Source organism: Sapajus apella, unplaced genomic scaffold (genome assembly GCF_009761245.1).
Source record: "Sapajus apella isolate SASKATOON/1434 unplaced genomic scaffold, GSC_monkey_1.0 scaffold108, whole genome shotgun sequence".
NCBI lineage: Eukaryota > Metazoa > Chordata > Mammalia > Primates > Cebidae > Sapajus > Sapajus apella.
In genome coordinates this window covers 1,122,502-1,150,058 of record NW_022437048.1, presented here as the reverse complement: position 1 = coordinate 1,150,058, position 27,557 = coordinate 1,122,502, and the positions used below count along the sequence as shown (strand labels likewise).

General features: G+C 33.2%; 1 protein-coding gene across 7 annotated transcripts in view; it reads left to right on the top strand.

The window, feature by feature from the left end:
* EPHA5 (EPH receptor A5) overlaps window positions 1-27,557 on the top strand; it is a 353,202-nt gene that overhangs the window by 49,556 nt on the left and 276,089 nt on the right. For all 7 annotated transcript variants that reach the window (XM_032259288.1, XM_032259285.1, XM_032259284.1 and 4 more), the window contains exon 3: window positions 20,216-20,879. In XM_032259288.1, coding sequence (XP_032115179.1) covers window positions 20,216-20,879 — 664 coding nt within the window. The remainder of the gene's footprint in view (window positions 1-20,215; window positions 20,880-27,557) is intronic.

The following is a 27,557-nucleotide window of genomic DNA, read 5'->3' as shown; positions in this document are numbered from 1 at the left end:
AAATATAATCAAAGAATTGATGAAATTCTATTGCTTATCAACCGTATATCAAAGTAACTTTAGTATTTAGTTTTATGATTTACCATTTTCATTTGGGCCAACTGAATTGGCATGTGTTAACTGGGATCATTGGGCTCATGTTCTCCTTCTCTGGAGGTGAGTGGAAGACCATCTGTGTCCCAGTGTTTGAACTTTACATTCATCCCAAGTAATTAGATCTTGTTCCCTGGCAGGATAGGTATTTCAGATATCATCATGTAATTTTAACATTCTATTTTATATGAGGAGAAGAAAAATATTGGTTAGATCAAGCCTCAGCCTCACATGATAATAAATGCTACTTTTTTTTAATATGAATGCTGAAGCTTTTAAATGTTATATTGAAACATTTGTAATAATTTAATAGAATTGTACAGTCTTCTTAGGCCTCCATAGGCTTGCCAACTGTCACTTTCTAGTGATAATTAGGAATAGAGATACACAGATAAATGAAATTCACAGTGATTCAAGTGGTACCCTTTTCCAACTAGATTCAATTCTCTTTGCTATAAAACCTTTCCTGGAGCTGCCAACTCTTAACAACATGTGACAGAATTGAGTTTAACCTTTTTTCTTTCCTTATTATTCTTCTAGTGGAGGTTATTACAGAGAGGAAAAAATAGTGGCCATACCAAAAGGCTGGCAACATTTCATAGTTGACATGCCAAGTGTTCTTTGACCAAATTACTTCTAGAAAAAGAAGGGATAAATAACTGTCATTCAAAAGGTCTTTCTGTTTCCCTCTGCAGATCTCAGTGCACTACCAGTAAAGCAATAAAAATAAAGAAAATTGCTGTTGGTATTTTCATTCATTCATCTATTCAACCACTGTTTCATTTTCACTTGCATAAATTCAATCAACAGATATTAAATGTATCCAGTTTCCTAAATACTGGTGGTAGACAGGGTGATACACCAACAATTGATCACAGGTTTCTTTGTCATTGAGGCAAGAGAATGAATCCACTGGGAGATACAAATATGTAAACTGATGATGCAACATAAATTAGATGCAATGAAAATTGTGTGCAAGAGGAGTAAACAGGATTTGATACATTACGATATGGTATTTCACTAAATGGCAACACTTAGTGGAGCAGCTGTCAGCCACTATCATAAATTAGAATTTCTCCAAATATAGGGATGTACAGAAAAAAAGTAAATATGTATTATTAATGAGAGTTATCCCATAATGCAAGTTTGGGAAATATTATATAAAACCAAATAGGATAATTTACTGTGTAGCTTTACTCTACATATTGCATACCATACAGATTTACTTTATAGATATGCCCAGAGTTCACAAAGATTTCAACTTAATATCCTGAAAATAGATAAATCAAGAAGAGCTTCATTGTTGTTTCTCTGAAGAACACTTGTTTTCCATGAAATATTTAGTGAGCTTATAGTTGTATAGCAAATACTTTAAGCAATATTACATTAATAACTACCTGAGTTTTAATTCAAAGTAAAGTGCAATAAAAATTAAATACAGAGTAGAATTTGGGGGATAAAAAAATGAATGTGCCTTTGAAAGAATATCAGAGAGATTTCATTGACTCCATTCATTAGTTTGCCTTGGAATTACTGTTTTCCCGTATTCTTTATCTTATTTTGTGAAGCATCATGGTGTAGTGAGTTAAAATATGAGCTTTGAAGCCAGATAAATCTGAATTTCAATTTTTATATTGATCATTAATTGTATAATGACTTCTCCTGACCTTTCATCTTGTATAGCTCAATTCTCTCTTTTCCTAATGCTCTTCATGCTCTCCCTCTCCTTCTCTCTCTCTGTGTATGTATTAAGCTCTACAATTCATCACCTGTGTAGTTTTTTGTAAGCACCACTTGTATGATGCAAAACAGAAACAATGCCACAAGATCTTTCATGGCATCCTTTTATGCCTACCCTCATATATTTCTTGTTGCTTATTCCCTCATCCTCAGATCTAACTCTTGGTACTACTCAGCTCTTCTCCACTTCTAAAATTTTATTTTTAAATTATTATAAAAATGGAGTCATAAAGTATTTAACATTTTGGGTATGATTTTTTTCAATCAGCATAATTCCCTGGAGATTCATTAGTTGCTAGTTTTATCAATAGTTTGTTTCTTTTTATTGTTAAGTAGTATTCCATGGTTTATAATGCACCACTGTTTGTTTAACCACATGCCCACTGAAGGTCATGTAGTCTGATTCCAGTTTTGGGCTACCACAAATAAAACTGCTATGAACATTCATGTGCAGGTATTTGTAGGACATAAGTTGTTATTTACCCGATATAGATGTAGAACAGTGAATATGCTCCTTTTAATGGCAATTACATGTTTTATTTAATATGAAACTTCCTGCTTTCCACATGCCTGTACCGTTTTATGTTTCCACCAGCAATATATAAGTAATCCAGTTTCTTCACATTCTCATCGACATTGGTTGTTGTCACTACTAAAAACATTTTTTAAATCATTTCAGATAGGGGAATAGTGACATCTTATTGGAGCTTTGAGTTTCCCTTATGGCTAATGACATCCAGCATCATTTCATATGCATATTTCCCATATTTATTTCCTTTTCAGTATTGTCTTTTCATGTATTTTCTGTACTTTCTCAGCAATTTATGTTTTATATGTTTTACTGTCAATTTTGAGTCATCTTTCATCTTGGAAGGTAAGTTTGCTAGATATAGAATTCTTGGTTGATCGAATTGTTTTCCTAGCACTTTAACTAGATCATTCTACTTTCTTCTGGCCTCTATGGTTTCATCAGAGGCATCAGCTTATTGTCATATTTTTGTTCCTCTCTACCTGAGTTGATTTCCTCTTGCTGCTTTAAAAATTTTCAAAACTGTTTTAGCTTTTATCACATTCAAGTGTGTAGGCCTGAACTTTTATATGTACACTAATTGGGTTCAGCAGGCATTTTGTATTTCTACCTAAGTGTTTAACATCAAATTTGTAAAATATTTGATATTTTATCAACTATTGTACCTGCCATTTTTTCTCCCTCTTACCCCTTCTTTTGGGACTCTCATTAGATATATGTTAATATGATACACTTAACTCTTCCTAGAGGTCTATAAGCTTCTGTTCATAAATTTAGTGCATTTTTAGTTCATTTTATATTCTATAACATCACTTTGTTATGACTATAGTAAAAGAAAATTTAGCATAGTTTTATTTATTTTAAAGTATATTTTGCTGTTTTGTAAATTTTACATTTGTCTTTATTATTATACAATTGCAAACTCCATATAACAATTACTACTAACTCTTGTGCAATGATTTATAGCATGAATATAACATAACATTTATTTATTCCTATTATTGATTACATTAGTAGTTTCTTTTTGATCACTACATGTGTATCTTTACAAGCATTTAAAAATCCAAGATTTAAACACTTTTAAATGCACCATGTATTTACAAACACCTCTCAAAGCTGGCTAATAATGTATACTCCCCGCAGCAGCATAGGAGATTACTTCTTCCCTATCACCTTTATATCACTTGATTCCATATCTACCTGGTTTTCTCCTAATAAACAGTTAAATGTATGAAGCATTATCCTATATTTAGCATAAATAGGTAAAGTTGGATAAAGAAATATTATTAAGAGCTTGTGATACCCAGGAGCCCTCTAATCCATCTTTGCTAAAGGATGAATTTACATAGCAGACAAACCATCAGATATAGCAAACAATAATAATGGGAGGTCAGGGACATTTACCTCCTATAATTATGGACATTTCCTGTATCATATCAAGAGTTCAGGTTGCTCATATACAAATAGATGTAAAAGTACAAAATAATATCTAAGATGTATTACACTAAAACATTCTATGTTTCTTTACTATAACTAGATTTACTTGTTATCTGCATTTGTTCTGTTTATGTTATCTGTTATGGGAATACATTGGCAAAAGGGATTGTGTTGATAAGCAGGGAAAAAGGCATTTAACAGGTTGTTTTAATATTAAGACTAAAATCACACTGCAAAATTAATTTTCTATTCCCATCTGTGATTGATTGATAACCTAAGCAACAGGGCTCAAAATAATTAAGGGATTATATAGTAAGACAAGGAACAAGTTGACAGAAGACCCTAGTAGAAAGAATAAATGTAAAGACTTATTTTTTCTACTGTTTCAATTTCAGTAATACTGTAAAGATTTCATAATTTTCTAAAATTCTTGGCATTCTTAGAAACATCTGTCTTTATGGTAATTCTCAAATAAAATATTAAAGTATAACAAAATATATAGATTGTTGATAGGCAAAAAAAAAACCCTATAAATGTTAAAAAATCACTGTCTTCAGATAGTCAATCCCTCTTGTAAACTTCTGTAGTTTAATGTTGGTCAGAATTAAATTTGCATTCAGTTATGATTAAAAAAAAATAAATAAAAGCAAGGCTGGGTGTGGTGGCTCACACCTGTATTTCCAGCACTTTGGGAGGCTGAGGTGGGCAGGTCACGAGGTCAAGAGATCGAGATCATCCTGGCCAACATGGTGAAACCCCGTCTCTAATAAGAAAATACAAAAATTAGCTGGTGTGGTGGTAAACGCCTGTAGCCCCAGCTACTCGGGAGGCTGAAGCAGGAGAATTGCTTGAACCTGGGAGGCCACGGTTGTGGTGAGATCGCACCACTGCACTCCAGCCTGGCACCTGGTGACAGAACAAGACTCTATCTAAAAAAAAAAAAAAAAAAAAAAAAAAAAAACATAAACATTAAATATTTGGAATTGTCACTGGAGAACTATCACTAAACATTTCAAACTTCCATAAGAGAAGTATAAACTTATTCAAAGATATACTTTTGGTTGAGATTAATTTTTTTGGCCAGACACAAGCCTAACAAATGCAGGAGGAGGAATTTGCAACAGTCATGTGGCTTTTTGTTCATTTGCTTCTATCACAAAGAGAGAAGCAATGGAATTCTTAATATATTTAAATAAGTGAGTAAAAGTAGCTCTACAAGGAAAACTACTGAGCACTGATGAAAGAAATCATAGATGACACAAACAAATGGAAGATCATCCCATTCTCATGGATTGGAAGAATCAATACAATTAAAATGTCCATACTGCCCAAAGCAATCTGCAGATTCAATGCAATTCCTATAAAAAATATCAACATCATTTTTCACAGAATTAGAAAAATACATATATAATTTATATGAACTCCCAAAAAAGTGCAAATTGTCAAAAGAATCCTAATCAAAAAAAATAAACTTGGAAGCATCACATTACCTGACTTCAAATTATATTACAAGGATACAATAACCAAAACAGCATGGTACTGCCATTAAAATAGAGATATATCAATGGAACAGAAAAGAGTTCCAGAAATAAAGCCACAGGCCTACAGCCAACTGATCTTTGACACAGTTGACAAAAACATATACTGGGATAAGGACACCCTATTAAATAAATGGTACTGGGAAAATTGGATTTCTATATGCAGAAAAATGAAATTGGACGCCTATTTTTCAATATATACAAAAATGAACTCAAGATGGATTATAGATTTAAATGTATGACCTGAAACTATAAAATCCTAAAATAAAACCAAGGAAAGCTCTTCTGGACATTGGCCTAGGTGAAGTATTCATGAACTAAGACCTCAAAAGTAAATGCAACAAAAACAAAAAAAGATAAATGGAACTTATTTAAACTAGAAACCGTTAGCACAGTGAAAGAAATAATTTTCAGACTGAATAGACAACTTGCAGAATGGGAAAAATTATTTGTAAATTATGTATCTGAGAAAGGACTAATATCCAGAGTATACAAGGAACTGAAACAACAGCAACAACCCCAAAACAACACAAATAACCACATTAAAAAGTGAACAGATATGAATAGATATTTTGCAAAAGAAAAGACACAATGGGCCAAAAAGCCTGGAAAAATACTCAACATCACTATTCATCAGATAAATGCATATTAAAGCCATAATGAGATTCCATCTCACACCAGTCTATTAAAAACTCCCTTTCTGTGATGTGTCTCTTCACTTTGTTCATTGTACCCTTTGCTGTGTAGAATGGAAGATTTTTAACTTGATATGATCCCATTTGTCCATTCTTGTTTTGGTTGGCTGCTCTTGTGGGATGTTACTTAAGAATTTTTTGCCCAGACTAGTGTACTGGAGATTTTCTTCACCGTTTTCTTGTAGTAGTTGCAAAGTTTGAGGTTTTAGATCTAAGCTTTAATCCATTTTTATTTGATTTATCTATACATAGAGAGTAAGATTTAATTTCATTCTTCTGCATATGGATATCCAGTTTTCCAGGCACCATTAAATAACAGGTGTTGGCAGGGATGTGGAAAAAAGGGAATGCTTATATGCTATTGGTGGGAATGTAAATGAGTACAACCGCTATGGAAAACAGAAATGTCTCAAAATAACTAAAAAGAAATCTACCATTCTAACTAGCAATTCCACTGAAGGGCTATGCCCAAAAGAAATGAGATCATTGCATCAAGAATATTCTTGCACCTGTATGTTTCTGGCAGCACTATTCACAATAGTAGAGATATATAATTAACCTAGTGTTCATCAAGGGATGATTGGATAAAGAAAATGCAGCATATATATTCAGTGGAATATTAGTAATAAAAAAGAATGAAGTAATGTTTTCTGCAGCAACGTGAATGGAACTAGAGGCTATTATCATAAGTGAAACAGTTCAGAAACAGAAAGTCAAATTCCAGATGTTCTCACTTACAAGTAGTAGCTAATGTGTACACATGGATATAGAAAGTGGAATAATAAGTTTTGGAAACTCAGCAAGGTGAGAAGGTGGGAGGGGCATGAGGGATGAGAAATTACTTAATGGGTAAAAATGTATGCTATTTTGGTGATGGTTACACAAAAAATCCAGACTTCACTGCTATGCAATATATCTATTCAATAAAACAACACTTATACTCCCTAAATTTGTTTAAAAAAGTAATAAATAGAGCTGTTCTCTATGGAAATGCCAGCTACTGACTAGACAACACACTGACAGTAGACGGCTAAAATTTCTATAGAATGTCTTTAATACTGTTTTGACAAGTGGATGGAGTACATTTTATTTTATATTATGGCAATATAATCACTTAAATTTGAGTAAGCTAACAGCCCTAATGTTGCTGTTTTCCAACAAAAAAATGAGATGGAAATTTGTGTTGAATAGCCACTGATTACAAGAACATGATTAATGTGAGATATAGAATTGATTTATGGGTGCTGTTGTCAAGGCCTGCATCACAAGCATAATATTATCTACTGAAAAATGAGAACAGAATAAAGAACAGAGAGCACAGGCAGCATTATATTTTGTGATATATTTTATAGAGTGGGTATATTATCCAGAATTGCAAATGGTTTACTGAAATCATTTTTTTTTCCAGAACAACAAGGGTGTAATTGTATGTATTTTACCTGAAACATAAAGTGCACCAAAGGCTAATCTACTTTATTTTCATTAAGATGAATCCGAAGTGAAATAGTTTATTTTCTCTCATTTACTGAAACTTTCATTCTGCTTTGAAAATAAGGCTTCCTTACAGAATTTACAAGTATCTATAATAGGACAGCACAATATTTATATTAAAGAGTACCAATTATGTTACTTTTCAATTTACATCTTATTGAGAATATATATATTAAAATAACACTAAAAGGGCCATCTCTATCATCTTACAATGACTGTCATGAAGGAATTCTTACTTGTGTGTGTGTGTGCACATGTGTGTATGTATGTGTTTGTTATAGTCCTGAAACATGAAATACTTAACTCTCTTTAGACCTTATAATCTACATGATAAATTTGTACTCCAGTGTAAACAATATATAATTGAGATCACAATAACTCTTAAGAAAAATATAAAGTCACTGACTATGTAAACTTTCATAACAGTACACCAAAGTTTATTTCTGTTGCTGCAGTTACATATCAAATGTTGGTCTGATCATCTCTTGACATAACATGATAGAAAATACACATTGGTGGCTACCATAGTCTAAGTATAAAAGTGTCTCCATATACAGTGATACCATAATGGAACTAAACTAGATCAGTGATTTATAAACCTAATTGTTATTTGCTTCTTTTAAAATCATAACTCATCACACACATTACTGACAAATTAGATTACATGTACCATATTTAATAGGGTTGCTTTTTATAAAACAATAATGAGATCATTTAAGATTTTATTCAGTTTATTAATTTGTTAATTTCAGGCATGGTTACCTACTTTGTTCATTCTATCTTTTAAAATTATTATTGACTAATTGATAGGTTTGCATTTGTTCTCATTAGTAATTTTTCAAGGAAAAGTGTCTCATTTTATTTTTAATTAATTTATGTATTTATTTTCCTATTTTCATTTTAGGCTCTCAGGGTACATGTGCAGGTTTGTTACATGGGGAAATTGCATGTCATGCAGGCTTGGTGTATGGATGATTTGGTCATTCAGGTAGTGAGCATAGTACCGGATAGGTAGCCTTCCAACCCATACCCCCTCCCACAGTCCTCTGTCAAGCAGTCTCCAGTGTCTATTGTTCCCATCTTTGTGTTCTTGTGTATTCAGCGTTTATCTCCCATATAGAAGTGAGAACATGCGGTATTTGGATTTCTGTTTCTATTAGTTTGCTTAGGATAATAGCCTCCAACTGTATCCATGTTGCTGCAAAGGACAGGATTTCTTTTTTTTTTTTTTTTTTTTAATGGCTGTGTAGTAGTATTCCATGGTATATATTTACCACATCTTTTTGTCCAATTCACTGTTGATGGGCATCATGGTTGATTCCCTGTCTTTGCTGTTCGGAGTAGTGCTGCAATGAACATATGAGTGCATATGTCTTTTTGAATGCCTTATTTTAAAACTTGAAGTGTTTGTGACGTCTTCAATAATTTTATATGAAGTGAAACTATTTAATATATCTCTTATTAAAAGCATAACAATAAATACATCAGTCCTTAATATATCAGTCCCTATATATATTCTTTATTTGCATATTATGTTCATCACATTTAACTAAGAAATAACTTTTCTTTATTGAATCATAAGCTGTTCTAGTTGTGTATATTTTATCTGATATACTTCTTTTGATTTTTTCAACCTTCAATTTATTGCTTCACTTGGATAATTGTTAAAGGAATTGGTGAAGAAAGGATTCATAATTTTTGAAAAAAAAATACAATAAGAATATTGAATGAGAGGAGAGAGATCCAAGATGGCTGACTAGCAGCAGCTCAGGGTTGCAGCTCCCAGTGAAGGAGCAGGGAGTGAGTGGATGCCAGACTTCCAGACGAAATTTTGTTGCCTATGGACCAGGAGATTCCCAGTGGAGGAGCCCCACGGGTCTCCAGAGTGACTCTTTTGGCCAGCGTGGCTGTTTTGCCAGCCTCCCACCGCAGCTGTTCTCAGTGCGGACTATGTGGGACTGGGTGCCCTTTTAGTGGCGTTTGGAGCTCCAGGAAGGCAGAGTCGCCCATTCAGCTGATTGAAAAGGGGACTGAAGCCAGGAGCAAGACTGGGAGATTCCCAGGCAGAAAAGCCCCATGAATCTCAGTGCCACTGTTTCAGTTGGCGCGGTCACTGCACGGGAAATTGCATAGATCCTGGTGCCTTTTTGGTGGGCGACTGGGGCACCTGGGAGATAATTGACCGTTCAATTAGGAAAAGAAAAAAAAGGGGGCTCCGTGGTGGGGAGCCAGGTGATGGGGCTCGGCTGGCCCCACCCCGACAAAAAAACAGCAATTGGAAATGCTGATGGTTGAGAGTTTCCCAGCAAGCACAGCTGAACCCCGGAAGGTCCAGCTCTGTGGGAGAGGGGCGTCCGCCAAAGGAAAACAAAGAAACAGAAATAACGTCACCACCAACAAGCTGGACGTCCACTCAGAGACCCAATCTGAAAGTCAGCAATTACAAAGACGACAGGTGGATAAATCCACAAAGATGGGAATAAACCAGCACAAAAAGGCTGAAAACATCCGAAATCAGAATGCCTCACCTCCTTCAGGGGATCACAGCTCCTCATCAGCAAGGGAACAAGGTCTGATGGAGAATGAGTGTGATGAATTGTCAGAATCAGGCTTCAGAAGGTGAATAATAAGAAACTTCTGTGAGCTAAAAGAACATGTTCTAACCCAATGCAAAGAAACTAAGAACCTTGAAAAAAGGTTTGACAAAATGCTAACGAGAATAGACAATTTAGAGAGGAATATAAGTGAATTAATGGAGCTGAAAAACACAATACGAGAACTTCGCGAAGTATGCACAAGTTTTAACAGTCGAATAGGTCAAGCAGAAGAAAGAATATCAGAGGACGAAGACCAACTCAATGAAATAAAACAAGAAGACAAGATTAGAGAAAAAAGGATAAAAAGGAATGAGCAAAGTCTCCAAGAAATATGGGACTATGTGAAAAGACCTAATCTACATTTGATAGGTGTACCTGAATGTGATGGGGAGAAATAATCCAAGCTGGAAAATATTCTTCAGGATATCATCCAGGAAAACTTTCCCAACCTAGCAAGGCAGGCAAACATTCAAGTCCAGGAAATACAGAGTACACCACAAAGATATTCCTCAAGAAGAGCAACTCCAAGGCACATAATCATCAGATTCACCAGGGTTGAAATGAAGGAGAAAATACTAAGGGCAGCCAGAGGGAAAGATCAGGTTACCCACAAAGGGAAGCCTATCGGACTCACAGCAGATCTCTCAGCAGAAACCCTACAAGCCAGAAGAGAGCGGGGGCCAATATTCAACACCCTTAAAGAAAAGAACTTTCAACCCAGAATTTCATATCCAGCCAAACTAAGCTTCATAAGTGAGGGAAAAATAAAATCTTTGGTGAACAAGCAAGTACTCAGACATTTCATCACCACCAGGCCTGCTTTACAAGAGTTTCTGAAAGAAGCACCACACATAGAAAGGAACAACTATTATCAGCCATTCCAAAAATATACCAAAAGCTAAAGAGCATCAACATAATGAAGAATCTACATCAACTAATGGGCAAAACAGCCAGCTAGCATCAAATGGCAGTATTAAACTCACATATATTATTATTAATCCTAAATTTAAATCGACTAAATGCCCCAATCAAAAGACACAGACAGGCAAATAGGATAAAAAGCCAAAACCCATTGGTATGCTGCATCCAGACCCACCTCACATGCAATGATACACAAAGACTCAAAACAACGGGATGGTGGAAGATTTACCAACCAAATGGAGAGCAAAAAATAAAAATAAAAAGCAGGAGTTGCAATTCTTGCCTCTGATAAAATAGGCTTTAAAGCAACAAAGATCAAAAGATACAAAGAAGGACATTACATAATGGTAAAAGGATCAATGCAACAAGAAGAGCTAACGATCCTAAATATATACACATCCGATACAGGAACACCCAGATACATAAGGCAAGTTCTTAATGACTTATAAAGAGACTTAGACTCCCACACAATAATAGTGGGAGACTTTAACATCACATTGTCAATAATAGACAGATCAACGAGACAGAAAATTAACAAGGATACCCAGGACTTGAACTCAGACCCGGAACAAGTAAACTTAATAAACATTTATAGAACTCTCCACCGCAAATCCACAAAACATACATTCAAGTTTTGAACAAGTAAACTTAATAAACATTTATAGAACCCTCCACCGCAAATCCACAAAACATACATTCTTATCAGTACCACATCACACCTACTCTAAAAGTGACTACTTAATTGGAAGTAAATCACTCCTCAGTAATTGCATAGCATTTCACAGATTTAAATGAAATATTGGTTGGCTGCTTGTTTGTTATTTTCTTCCCTTATTCCTTCCTGTCTCCATTGTTAAGCACAATTATTGGCATAAAAGAGGTTTTCAATACCCATTTTTAGACTGCATTCTAGTGTGGGCAATAAAGCAAGACTCCTGTTCTCTCTCCCTCTTTCTCTTCCTCTTTCTTTCTTTCATCCTTTTTTTTCTTTCTTTCTATTTTTCTTTTTTTATTTCTTTTTCTTTTTCTCTCTCTCTTTTTTTTTTAAAGAAATACTCAGGCAAAAAAAATATATTTGTGGTCAGCTTTGATCCTTCGTACCTATATTTTTCTTTTTGACACATCCTCCCTTATATTATGCAAATTGTTTAGCCACCAGAAAAAAAAAGAATATTGAATGAAAAAAATGAATTTCTTACCCCAGGATTAAAAAAAAATCTAGCTTGCCATGCACATTTGCTGTCAAAAATAGATGTTCAATTGTCTGTGAATTTTGCTGCAAAAATATTAATATTAACTTGAAAATTTTAATCTGTCTTTCTCAAGTGATTTCATTTGTATCATGAATTGAATTTGAGCTCATAAATATTTGCACTATTCCACAGGCAATAAAGTAATCAACTTCAGTTTTATTTCATACATAGAAAATTAATAGAGTCGTTTCTAGCAATACTGCTACATAACACTTCTGAATTTTAAAGATGTTCTGAACAACTCAGACTCTTACTTGATGAAAGTCTTTCTTTCCCACTAACATATTATTGAGGAAATATAACAAGGTTTTGATTCAAATGATTTTTGCTGAAAGTTGATACATTTTGTCATATTTATTTTAATGAGGAATCATAGCTATTAGAGAAATTGAATTTCTTACACAGAAATTCTGTGCTACGTGTTTTATTTTTTTTTCTTTTTAAACCATTTTTTCCTTGTGGTTTTGTGTAAAAACAGAGATGCTTCTATTGCCCAATGGAATGCCCATTTGTTTCTTGATTCCAAAGTAAGGAAACTGAACAAGGAAGATGGAAGCTGTCATTCTACAAAAGCACGTAGTTTGGTTTTGTCTTTTGAAAACATAAGTACCTAGTTCATTAGGTAATGAATCTTTTGTTCATTAGAATGACCTCATGTGGCCTCATAGTTTATGCATAGTAATTTAACCCTTAAAAAAGGGAAAAACATTAATTATAATCAGAGAGTTCTACCTGTAGGTATTAATTTGGCTCTAATCAGTATGCCAGTTGTTTGGGGACTCAGTTTATTCATCTGCAAAAAGATGCAGTTATATTCTATATTATAATTATATCATGCATGCATTGTGTAACAGAAAAAATGATCTAAAATATGGCTGTATCATTCAACTGTTCTTCCAGGATTACCTTTAAATGAGCACACAATGTTTTTTAAAAGACTGTGACCCAAGATGAAGTTTGCACTTTAATTTGACTCTTTATTGCCTGAGCATTTGGGAAGCCAGTGGCAAGAAAGTCTAGCTACTGATGTTTATACCTAACATGTACTTGTCTTAATAATACAGTGTTTCTTCCTGATGAGAATTGGCTTTCAGTTGACACATGAACAATAGTAATGGCAGACAAAAGAGCTTCCTTCCCAACAATAGTAGAATACCTCACTTTTTCTGCTATAATCTTTCTAACTGACTTTCCTTTGAGGATTTTCTTGTCCACTTTTTCTTTAAAGAAATGTCCTGAATGAAATTTATTAAATAACGGCAGCATTAACAAAAAATGAACTCAATTTTAAATCTAACGAGAAGAAAAAAATATAATGGTTTTATGTAAGCATAGTCATTCTTATAAAATCTTATGGAGAAGATAAGTAATTATTTATCATACATCTGGGGAAAACAAAAACAATGAATTCATTCAGGTCCAAACTTTGCGCAAGTTTAGTCAATATAGCCAAATAGAAAAAGTACATTAAGTAATGAAACTAAAAATCTTACATTAAAATGTAAATTAGTATAATAAATGAGGTACTAATAAAAACAAAAAAAATAAAAAATACTTCCGGGTTTGAAGTTTCTTATATTTTATATTGCATTTATCTAACTTTTGCAGTAGCAGAAAGCTTCCAGAAATTGTTCACTTTAGGTAAACATATTTTGAAGTAGCAGTTGGAGTGTGTTACCAGGCACTTTCTAAGATTATAAGGTGATACTGTTTTTTTTCTTCATATATATGTACATACACACATATATATATACATATATATATGTACATACACACATATATATATACATATATATATGTATATATATATAGGTACATATATGTATATATACATATATATGTTTTATATATATATATACACACACACATACACACACACACATGCACATATACCTTAAGTTCTGGGATACATGTGCAGAACATGCAGGTTTCTTAACATCAGTATACAAGTGCCATGGTGGTTTGCTGCACTCATCAACCCCTCATCTACATTAGGTGTTTCTCCTAATGCTATCCCTCTGCTAGGCCATCACCCCCCAACAGGCCCCAGTGTGTGATGTTCACCTCCTTATGTCCATGTGTTCTTATTGTTCAACTCCCACTTATGAGTGAGAACGTGCAGTGTTTGGTTTTCTGTTCTTGTATTAGTTTGCTAAGAATGATGGTTAATGTCTTCATCCATGTCCCTGCAAAGGACATGAAATCATCCTTTTTTATGGCTGCATAGTATTTCATGCTGTATATGTGCCACATTTTCTTTATCTAGTCTATTATTGATGGGCATTTGGGTTGGTTCCATGTATTTGCTATTATGAACAGTGCTGCAATAAACACACATGTGCGTGTGCCTTTATAGTAGAATGATTTATAATCCTTTGAGTAATATAGCCAGTAATGGGATTGGTGGGTCACATGGTATTTCAGGTTCTAAATCCTTGAGGAATCATCACACTGTCTTCCACAATGGTTGAACTAACTTACACCCCCACTAACAGTGTAAAAATGTTCCTATTTCTCCACATTTCTAGCATCTGTTATTTCCTGGCTTTTTAATGATCACCATGCTAAATGGCATGAGATTGTATCTCATTGTGGTTTTGATTTGCAGTTCTCTAATCACCAGTGATGATGAGCTTTTTTTTTTTCATATATTCGTTGTCTGCATAAATGTCTTCTTGTGAGAAGTGTCAGTTCATATCCTTTGCCCACTTAAAAATATTTTCTTTATTGTAAATTTGTTTAAGTTCTTTGTAGATTCTAGATATTAGCCCTTTGTCATATGTATAAATTGCAGAAATTTTCTCCCATTCTGTAGATTGCTTGTTCACTCTGATGATAGTTTCTTTTGCTGTGCTGAAACTCTTTGGTATCATTAGATTCCATTTGTCAATTTTGCCTTCAGATGCCATTGCTTTGGTGTTTAGTCATGAAGTCTTTGCCCATGCCTATTTCCTGAATGGGTATTGTGTAGGTTTTCTTCTAGGAAGTTTATGGTTTTAGGTCTTATGTTTAAGTCTTTTCAGAAAAACATCAGTTAATTAGTGATTTGAAATCAGGATATCTTCAATAAAGTTAGCAAAACATAGTATGTGAAACAAAACATACCACACACACACACATTTACAAACTGAAAATCAGAATAAATGATATCTAAAATATTTTAATGGTTTAAAACCTATAACTTATTTAGTTTTGAGGCTCTTCAGAAGACATTATATTAAAAAGTTGTGATTCAAAGGATGATGAACAGCTATCCCTGTATTTAAAGACGTAGTTAGGTGATAAACAAGGTCTTCCTAGAAAGTTAAGCTTTGGTCATTTCAGAGTAAAGCTACAGGCAGTTGATTTCTTGCCATAATTTTATGTCACTCTGCCAAAGAAATCTCTAACATTGTCCTAATATTATTTGACTGAAATATGAAATATGTCCATAGTTCCTTGAACTGATATGCTGTATTCTGGGTTTTTAATTTACACACAATGCTGAAGAAGACTACTGAGTGACAAAAACTTTATTTTGAAAACATATTCTTGGAAATAAAGTAAGCTATCAGTTATAATTGGTAAAATGTAATACTAGTGAAAATCATTCAACAGGTTAATATGCAAAACTAAACGTAAAAATTGTATCAAAAATGAAAAGAAGAAAATATATTTAAATAAATTATTAGTGTTTTTAATTAAAAATTACTGGACTAACTTTTTAAAATCTGCTTTTATAAACTTTTCTAATTGGATATTATAAAATTCTGATAATTGACAAAGAAGAAAATGTATTTTTTGTCTTAAATATAGCACAATTATATAATTATTTATTTATTATGTTTGAATTATTTCAAATTAATGGGATCTCTGGAATCAGAAGTGCTATGTATATGTATGACATGCATTTATTCATTATAAAATATCTATCAAGTGCCCTACTCTGCTCCCTGTTTTATGGTAGACAATAAGAAAATCATGCATGCCTCTCCCTTATATTTGTGTTGAGTATTAAAATATATAGCAAAAGAAAAGAAGACATATTCCTGGTTACATTTTGTCTGAAAAAAATGTTGGATAGCAATTAATGCAATGAATAAAGGAATCCCATGCACAAATCCACACTATGAGGCAGAGGCATGCTGAGAAGACAAAGGAAGCTATGGGCAGAGGAGATGCCCAGGTGGTCAGCTTGGTCTTGTGTAAACTTGAGTAAATCCTTTCTTTTGTCTGGTCTTCAACTTCCTATTTCTCATATGAACAATAGGACTGGCCCTTTTAAGGCCCTTTCTGATGTCTTTATTAAATATTAGATACCTAGGAGAGAAAGTTTTCGTTCTCATTATAGATTTGCATAGTTGATTTGCCAGAGATTGGATCTCAGTTTATACATCTAGATATTGTAAGAGCTGGGACTAAAACTAGGACTTCAGGCTTGTAGTTTTCTTCTGTTCAAGATCATTATAGTGGCATCGTTTTCAAATGTCTACTCTAGAGCTTCTTACCACTGTATCGTAGCCTCAATAGATGACCCTTGATATGGAATCAAGATAAATAGAAACATAATAATGACAAAAGAACCAGACAATGGACACCCTTAATAACTTGAAAGGTTAAAATTGACACTTTTGACATGATGCTGCCTACTGTGAATTTGGCCACATAATGCAAGGGAGATTTCTGGTCCAGCCCATGTGTCATGAGTCAGTATTTTCAAGTTCTGCATGAAAAATGATGTATAGGCTGGGGGTCTGGAAATGAGATCAATGCCAACAAGGTAGGAGACAGCAAGAACTTGATACCAGAAGGCCAAGAGAGCAGTGAGAGGCAGACGGGGGGAAACTAGTTCCTAATGGCTTGGATAGGAAAAACTGGTAACTCCATCATACACATGTTGTTATGAAAGTAAGTTCTTTCCTCCCCCTCCCCTTCTCTGATCAATGTGGCTGATGTGGGATGCTTGGTGGGCAATGAGTTTAGAATGCAACTGACCTGAAATTTTCAAAGCCCTGAGGGAAAAGGAGTAAGCTCAAGAATCTGGGAGAGAAATCAAGCTAACCCAAGCTGTATAACCAGTTATTTATTCTTAACAGGGAAGAATGGGAAATAAGGAGGAAACAAACAGAGAAAAGCATGGGCTCAAGGGATGGCACTGAATAATTGCTAGACCTAAAGAGTCGAGCTACAGCTATCATACTGCATTCAGCAATCCATGCTTCCAAAATGTCCAGGCTCACCACTTCTCATAATCAAAGGATCAGCAAATATTTTTATTAAATCATGAAGTCATGGAAAATCCAACAAAAATGAACAGAAAATATTGATTCCTATCTGTGCCTTGTATTAAATTACTGTAATATCCTGTACATGACATTTGTAAGTGTCTAGGAATACGTCTGTCACATTCTAGAGTTCTTGGTGAGTGTTACTTTCTCTTCATCCTCTTTTATTTTTTCATACCCAATTTTTGCTGAGGACAGCAAGATACTCTCTTCATATTAAAAAGGAAAGGAAGCTTAGAAAAATTTGAAGTTTTATTTCAGATAGCCAGTCTTAAATAAAAATATTTCTATTTCTTTGTTTGTCTCAATGGCAGCAGATATTAGAGATGGATATATTACCCGTGTGATTCTCTGAATGGCTTATTGCCATAATTATTTAAATTAAAGTCATTATATTTGCTCACTAGAAATATAAATTGTGAGCCATCATTTATATTTTGGGTACTTGAAAAAAAATAAATAAAATCTCACCATGACAGTTTCTGAATTCAAAGAAAATTATAGTTTCCTTCTCCTTAATTGAGAATATTCAGAGAAGCAAGATGCTTATGCACATGCTTTGAAATTATCACCTGAAGCAGTAACTATTAAGCTGTCTTTTCAAGTGCTGCTTGGCTTGCATTTTTAATAATATTTGTGGTATCCTGGACTTTGTAAGACAAAGGCTGAATTGCTTGGCTTATGATCTTGAAAGATCCTGCTATTCTGCTTGCTTTTACTTGCTAACAGGATTTTGCTAGAATATATTGTCCAGAAATAGGTCTTCCATAAGTGATTGGAGGCAAAAACATATATATATATATATATATGTTTGTGTTTTATATTGAAAAATTATCTAAGACAAATATTTAAAACAGAAATAAGATAGCATTTTTATTTCCTTTTTATAAAGAGATTTTTCATATCTTCCCTTTTACTAATTCAAATAATATATATTTCATTAATCTTATTACAGTAAATTGATCAATCTTACCATTTTATTTGGTTAGTTGACATATTCTTTTGCATGAAATATTAATCATGATAATTGGCACCACTTATAAAGAGATTGATACCTAAATCACTTCAGAAAACAATTGTAAGTAGTTTAATGATGGAGTGCTGAAATGGAAAGCTGGTTTAGAAAATCAGGAGCTAAGTAGACTTTATATACATTTTGAGAAAGGACAAAAAGAAGATTGAGTGAAATAACTGAGGCTTTAGGTAAAAACAATATGAAAGTTGTTTGGCAAGATAAAATCTTGATGTCACTCTCTTGTGAATTTAAGGAGCTCAACAGTTTTACCTCATTAGCACCTTTGCTTATGTCTGCCTGATGGCAGCTAGACTTTCCAGAGGAGCCATCTGATGTATAAGATTTATTTGCATCCTTTGTGCCCCCGCATTTTTCACATCTTTGCCTTTAGAACAGAATCAAGAAATAATGCCATATTTAATCTCATGCCTAAAGAAATAAGTGTCTATGAAGTTTTTTATCTATAATAATGTCTGAAATCACACATTCTGGATTTTTTGAAAGTCAGTATGGTTTCATTTTTCTTTGTGTTTCAGTGTTATTTTAAAGATTTAAAACAAAATTATATATCTAGTTTTTACACACAGATTTTTTTAGATTTCAGAAATTCCTTAAATTATAATGACATCTTTATGAAGAATAAAAATTTGGCTCTGTACTGTTAAGGAAATAGTTATGTTACGTTGAGATTCTCAAAACTGGAGTATTTTACTAGGAAACTGATAAGTTTAGACCTCTTCTTTGGCCAAATAATGTTTTGGAAGCTAAATAAATTGTACTTAATTTTTTTTTTAACATCCTGTATGTCTTCAGAACTTTTAAGGCCACTATGCATAAAATAATGCCTTGATAAGAAAGAATTAATGAGGTCCCAACATATCACAAGAAGTTAGTATTCAAAATGACAAGGCTATCCATATAACTAATCTGTAATTTTTAATCTCTCTTTCATAACTGTCTCCATGTTTATATATCTAGATAAATCTATGAATTAATATTTAGCTAGCCAATTTGTGAGAGCCCTCAATAGATGGGTTCAGTGAAATAAAGATCTATATTAATTTTAAACTAATGGATTTTCTTTCAACTTATATTACATTGATGTGTTATTTGTGACATGACAGAATTAAAGACTGTGTTTATATGTTACATTTTTCTTCCTTTTTTTCTCAAATTTGTGGTATTTTTTACCCTCATTTCATTTTTTAATTGCATTTCTTTTATTTCTCTTAAACTTTTTCTACCCTATTTATGTATATGCTTAACTTTATTCAAAATATACCTATTTTCCTTTTTCTGCTTTATTTTATTAACCTTACCCACATTTAAATTTCTTTTATTTTTTTTTCTCAGAAATGCATTTTTCCCCCTCTGCCTGGGACATATTCATATGTGTTTCTCTTTGAGTTATGTTGGAGATGAAGTATAATAAATTGTTAATTTACCTAATTTAAAAATGGCAATAAAAAATTTGTGATTCTCTTCTCCCAATACTTTATATCTAGTTCCTTCTGTAAATACCAAATATTGAGGATATTAATGTTTCTAAATCTGAATTAGTTTTCTTTTATAATTTTTGTTATAGTTCCTGGTTATTTTCTATTTTTTGAATGTTTTTATCTTTCTGTTTTATATTGTACAGTGGGAAGAGATTGGTGAAGTGGATGAAAATTATGCCCCTATCCACACATACCAAGTATGCAAAGTGATGGAACAGAATCAGAATAACTGGCTGTTGACCAGTTGGATCTCCAATGAAGGTGCTTCCAGAATCTTCATAGAACTCAAATTTACCCTGCGGGACTGCAACAGCCTTCCTGGAGGACTGGGGACCTGTAAGGAAACCTTTAACATGTATTACTTTGAGTCAGATGATCAGAATGGGAGAAACATCAAGGAAAACCAGTACATCAAAATTGATACCATTGCCGCCGATGAGAGCTTTACAGAACTTGATCTTGGTGACCGTGTTATGAAACTGAATACAGAGGTCAGAGATGTAGGACCTCTAAGCAAAAAGGGATTTTATCTTGCCTTTCAAGATGTTGGTGCTTGCATTGCTCTGGTTTCTGTGCGTGTATACTATAAAAAATGCCCTTCTGTGGTACGACACTTGGCTGTCTTCCCTGACACCATCACTGGAGCTGATTCTTCCCAGTTGCTTGAAGTGTCAGGCTCCTGTGTCAACCATTCTGTGACCGATGAACCTCCCAAAATGCACTGCAGCGCTGAAGGGGAGTGGCTGGTGCCCATTGGGAAATGCATGTGCAAGGCAGGATATGAAGAGAAAAATGGCACCTGTCAAGGTAAGAGTTTGCCTCCGGATCTGCAGGGGCTGTCTGCTTCAGTTGGATCATGTATATGTATTTCCTCCAATGATTATGAGCAAATGACCTTTTACTTTGCTAATTTATGGAGATTATTTCTCTCAAGTTTGATTTTTCCCTTTTCAGAATTTTAAAATTTCTGGCAACTGTGAAAGATTTAATGTAATATTTTATTGGATATACATAATTAATAGTGTCTGACTTGCGGTATAATATTTCATATTCACTTTGCTTTTAGAAATTTTATTTCTGAAAAATTCAAACTGAGGGACTGGTAACCTTCATTGTATATAGTTATTGTCTGCTACTTCTAGTTTCTCTCCATGAACTTGTTTTCTATTCTTTATTTGCTGTATAAAATTTAAATGCAAAATCTTAGATTAGATGTGTTTTGGCATGTTTTTAACTGCCTTTTAAAAGTTCTTCAGAAAAAAAGTTCAGCCATATGAACTTTACAGCAAAACATTTGTAAACTGACAGGATTAGTTTACTGTGTTGTTTACATAAGGTTCCAATTATATGCTTGCTTTTAAAAAATTACAGATCAATTTTAAATGCATAATAAGCAGTGCCCAATAAAAAATAACTATTTAAAGATAGAACTGATACAAAAGGTCATTTTAAAGCAATTTGCCCTTGGGGATTTTTTTTCCTGCTTTTATTTTCCTTTAAATTGAAACTTGATCATGCATGCTTCTCTCTTCATTTGAAAATGCCCTTATATTGCTCTCAGTGTGGTGAGCTGGCCGTTTAAACTGGAAATTTGTCAATGGCTTTCTGGAACAGGGGAGTATTTTATGTCAAAGGGAAGAGCAGTTTATGGGAAAGAAAACAAGCATTTTCTATTTAAATTATTCTCCTTCATGATCCTGAACTTGTTTTCACTATGATGTGAGTGTACTAAATAGGTAATAAAAGTTAATGAGTATTAACTGAGGGAAATCTGGATGCTGAGCAGACCCTTGGTCCCACCTGGTATCTTCAGGTGCATTTATTTTTCCTAAGTCCATTCTATTACATGAATCAAACTTCCTCATTTGTTCGTGCTTGGCTGTAGATTATTGATCCAGGGAAACAAAACTAGGGAAATTACCTGTAAATTATAGTAACTTTGGTTAATTTTCTCCAGAAACACATTGCATTTTATTTGAATTTCCTACTTCAGCATCATCTTCCATTTTATATCTTTACAATACCATCTACAATTAATTCTGTTGTTTTTCTGGGAAATCTATAACTTTCTACACCTGATACACGAGCACATCTGAAGGTTTTGTTAAATCAAAATTGTGTTTTTAAAATGCTTCTAAGCTTACTGAGGACGTGAATCACAATTTTTTTCAAGATTGGAATTAAAGAAACGTTCTAACTCACATTATAGTTTGTTTTTGAGCAGTCTTATTGGTTTAAGGTGAAGTTTTATGTAATTGAAGGATCAGAAGCAGGAATTATAAGCAATCCATTGCATTTATGTCTAAAATATTGTAAATTTAAATATTATTAATTATTTCTAAAACTTTGTTTATTAGTATTATAAAGCAACATACTCTATTTGGTTGTTTGCTTATATCATTTTAGAGAATGTGTGCTCACTTAGTGCAGACCACTATGACCTTTGTCTTTATTTTGATTGACAGTATAAGAGGCCTCTCTCCATGTTTTGAGGATACATTTTAATTGTTGGTTAGATTAAAACATTCTGCTGGTGATAATCACAAAAATCTTGGGAAGCAGCTTTTTGACAGAATGCAATGCAATGTCAACTTAGTGCAAGTGTTAACACACATCTTTTCTTTAACTTCTCACATTGTTTTCTTAAGAATTGAAAAGTAGAACCTTACTTGAGTGACCGTGGATTAACTAGAGAGTTTGCATTTTAGAAAACTTTACTAAACTGGACTCTGTCTTAATTCATGCATTTATCTTTCTTCCCTGATAGTAGGTGCAGTGGTTTGCAGAGGTGATGCAAAAAGTTTACTGCACAGCCCAGAGAATGATTCATACATGTAGTCTGTATGATTAATGTCTGTGGGCATTTTCCTATGTACAAATGGTATGTGATGGCACTCTAGGAAGAATTTCAAGTGTTTATTATATACATTACTTATATAATTGAATGACTCATTGAGTGAATTAATAAATCTTAAAGGTTTGCTTCAGAGAACTAAAGCATCATAGATATTGTTGAGACATTCTATCTATAGTAATAAGTAAATGTAAATGTGTGTGTGTGTGTGTGTGTGTGTGTGTGTGTGTGTGTGTGTGTGTGTTTTAAATGCCAACATGACTCTAGCTTATTTTACAATCTTAATTTGCTAGCTTCAAACCTCTAAGTGGGGATCTTGATGATTTGGAACCATCCTTCTAAATAGGCCAGAAATTTACGGATCATTCTTCACATCTCTTTTCTACTCACTATCCAGTTCCAATCTATCACAAAGTGTTTATCAAAATGACCATTCAGCTTTCTCTAAAAATCGTCTACTTCTCTCTATTTCGTTTTTCCTTTGATGTAGAGGTAAACCTTGTTGAAACTTTGTTTTCAAATATAGTGAATGACTTTATATATAGTTTTGATTTTTGAACCATATGAATGCATCACCTATAAAAAATGCAAATGTTCTTTTCATACATCCATCCCACCCCGGGAACCTCCCCTTCACCCTCAAAGACACATTTCATACCCTTAAGGGGTTTCCTTTAAGACAAAGTTTTTGCCATTAAGAGGCTGCATGGTTTTGCTACAGTTATCTTTTGGGATTCATCTTAAATTTTGCTTCCTTCCCTATGCACTAGCCAAGCTAGGTTTTTTCCAGTTTCTCAAAGACAATTTGTTCATTTTTACTACTTGTTGTTTTAAGAATATGTTCTCTTCCCATGAATTATTCTTGTATGTAACATACATTAATTCTTTACATCTGTGCTCCTGACCAGTCAAGGCTAGATCAAGCCTCACTGTTTACTCATATAGCTTTCCTTCCTAGAACCATCTAGAACTATTATTTTACACCTATTTGCTTACTTATTATTTGTTTAATTATTTTTCTACTCCTGTTAATCTACATACTCCTTGATCACAGAAGTAGCAGGAGACTATGTACTCCTTAACCTAAGGGATGAGAAAGAAATGGAAAACCAAATAGGAAGGACAATGAATTCAAAAGAGAGGACAGAAAATGTTCAAAGACGTAAAAGACTACTGTGTTTTTAAATACCACTTTGTGTTGAATTATTTCACCTTTGTATTATCTGTAAAAAATCTCAGTGGTCTGAAAATTGATTGTTACGCCTTTTAACTTAATCATTTCTTAGTTCTAATACTCTCAGGCCAAATTTCATGTTCAAGGTATTAAGTCATATGTGATTGGTCTTTCATATATTTACTATTAGAAAAGCCAACTTAGTGAATTTTACAAAGCACAGAACACCACATATTTAAATATAATACGGCCATAGTCCATGATGACATTTAATTATTCAGTTTTTTGATGATACAACCATATTAGAATTTAATTAAATGTAATTATATAATTAAGAAGTTAAAGTTTGAATATATCTGTGGCAATGATTATCATGTACTAATATTTCTTAGTCTGTGCTGGAGAGGATTGAATACTTGCTGTCATATCATGCTCATGTGACTTGTTATATGTGCTTTGCATGATGGAGTTGACACATGGCCTTTTACAAACTAAACCTTCAGGATTCAGAATGCTAGGCAGCTCATTAACATATGGCCTCAATCCAGACAACCAAGCACTGAGTCTGGAGTCCTGGTCAATTTAGCAATTTGCGATCTGTCATTTTCATATAACTTCCTCTCATTTAACTTTCTGTAAGAGAATTATAGACTACCTCAACCGTAATAATCTGGTTTTGACGAGGTAACAAAATACTCTTGTTTCTATTGTATGAACTTAAAATATAGTGTACACTTATTTTTGTAAGTCTTACTTATATGCCTACATTTTCTGTAATAAACTGATTTAAGTCTACAGATTTCTTTCTTGGAAGTCTTTTCTATTTTCAGAAACAAATAATGTCTCAAATCCATTAATCCAAGTATATTTCTCCACTTGTATTTTTTATTATTTCTGATGAAATTTCTGCTATTTTTTCCCTTAAGATTCATGAGAGACTTTTTTTTTAGTAAAAAATGGTTAGCAAAAACACATTTTAGAAGTTTCTGCCTTTTATTGAAGTGAATATTTTTGACAGAAGTAATTGAGTTCACATGAATCAAATGTTGCCTGCTGAGTTCTCTTGTGATTATGTTGCTGACTTACTCAGTTGCAAGGCAAGACCACTAATCTTCATCAGTTGCTAGTGGAATGAAGTAGTAATTTGAAATTAGCTCTAGATAATTATAGTTTAACTTATATCAAATGTAGGAAAGAGATTTAGATTGTGGGTCACTGCCAAAACCAGTCATAGTGAAGAAGGTATATAGCACATGCTAAAATACAGGATAAGGAGGGTTACACGTCAAGGGCTGAGGAGAAAAAGTACTTAATAATTGTCCAACTAGAAGTTGATTGCACAGCAAGGAAAATATAGTGAAAATACCCTCTTGAAGAAAGAGCCTTGATTCAGAAATAGTAATATACAGCTGGGAGTAGGATGTCGATCATTCATACTTCTAGTGCATATTTATGATTAAAACAAATTGGCTGGAGATATAGTGTATTAGGTGTTCATGTAATTATGCATTGGCAAGCCTAGTTATTTTTAATTAGGCACATTACCAAAAAATATCAAAGGGATTGATCTTTTGCTTCTGTTTGGCATGTTATTATATGTAACAAAAGGAGCCTATTTTAATTTCAAAATTTGAACAAATGATAGAGATTATGGAAGTACAGAATATCAGTGGTGCCTGGGTGTGATTTGTTGGAGTGTGTGTCCTGCTTTTCTGAGAAATTACCAAGAAAATCAAATATTCAAATGATTTCATCCATTTACAAATATTATACAAGAGAATAATTCAAATACTTTTTCCCCCCATTTTAACTGCTCCCTGAGCTACTTTTAGATTAGTTCTAATAAAATTTTAGAAAGTAGCCTACATTTAGTTTTTTTGTTTTTTGTTTTTTGGGTTTTTTTTGATAAATCAAGGTTTTTCAACACTGGCACTATTGATGTTTTGGGCCAGATATATATATATATATATATATATATATATTTTTTTTTTTTTTGCTGGTGGGGAGGAGGATGTTGTCTCTTTCACTGAAGGCTATTTAGCAGCTTTCTTGAGCTCTTCCCTCTAGACACAATAGGACACTCCACTACCTGATTTGGACAGTCAAAAATGTGTCTAAATATTGCCAAATATTCCCTGGGGGAAAATCACTCCCAGTTGAGAATCACTAATCCAAATAATTGTCCCCTCCCCAAATGAACACACTTGCCACTAATACGAAATATGTTTATAGACATGTTTATGGACTGTATACCTTTGCGAAAGTGAGCATTTTTCTTTAAATTTGTAAGAATGAAGGAGATGTACCTGTTTAAATGTGACTGATTGAACTTGAATATGGTGGGAAATATGCTGCTTGTGAGAGGCAGCATACTCTAGTAGTTTAACCACATGAATTCTGAGTAAAAATGAAAAGATTCTTATTCTACCTCTGCCATTTACAAATGCTATATCCCTGTGCAAGTTACTGAGTCTCTCTGTTCTTTGCTTTCCTCATCTCTAACTACCTCATACCAACCTTGTGAGATATTACATAAAAAATTATTTGGCAAACTACCTAGTGCACTGTATTTATTCAATGAAGATTATTTATTATAGCTCTCATTAAAAATAAAAAGCTTTTATAGGCATATGTGTCTTCATAAAATAAAGGGTAGCTACAGGTTATAAAAATATCTAGTTTTCTTTAAGTAGGTAGTATATTTCTGAGCAATTTGATTTATCAAAGAATAATATCACATTTTTTCCATTGGATGAATAAAACTATGTAAGTATTATAGAACTTCCTTTATAGAGATTTTGTTAGAAGTGCAAAACGGAAAGATTTGCTCTCTGGTTAGACATTTTCACTTATTCTATAAGTTGTTATTGCAGTGGGCACTATATCCAGCCTATACAATTCCTGTATCCTAGGAATGCAGATATATATGCATGCAAACATGCATATAGACTGACATCTACAATTAAAATGTATGAAATTTTCTAATGGTGGTGTGGTTACCTAGGGATTAAGTGTGCTATTTTAGATACGGCAATAAGAAAATGTTTTTTGTTGTTTTGTTGTTGTTGTTGTTGTTGTTTTTTCTGAAAAGGTGGCATTTAAAATAGAAATGAGGGGAAAAACTGAAAAGTATGGGAGACAGCACAGAAAACAGAGGAAGCATCCAGTGCAGAAATCTCTTTTAATATGTTAATTTTATATATGTCTCATTTCTTTCTAAAATTACACTTAAAAATGTATTTGCATATTAAAATCTGAGAAATAAAAGACCTGATGATTCTGGAACTTACTAGCTGAAATATGCTGTTCTTCTACATTTATTATTATCTTAAAGATAGAAAACTCCTAATAAATATCTAGGGTCAAATGCATGCGTATCAAACATGAAACAATCCAGTTTTTTTATGAGTTGTGTTGGTGGATGGTTATTTGTAAATTATTACACTTGTTGAAAGTA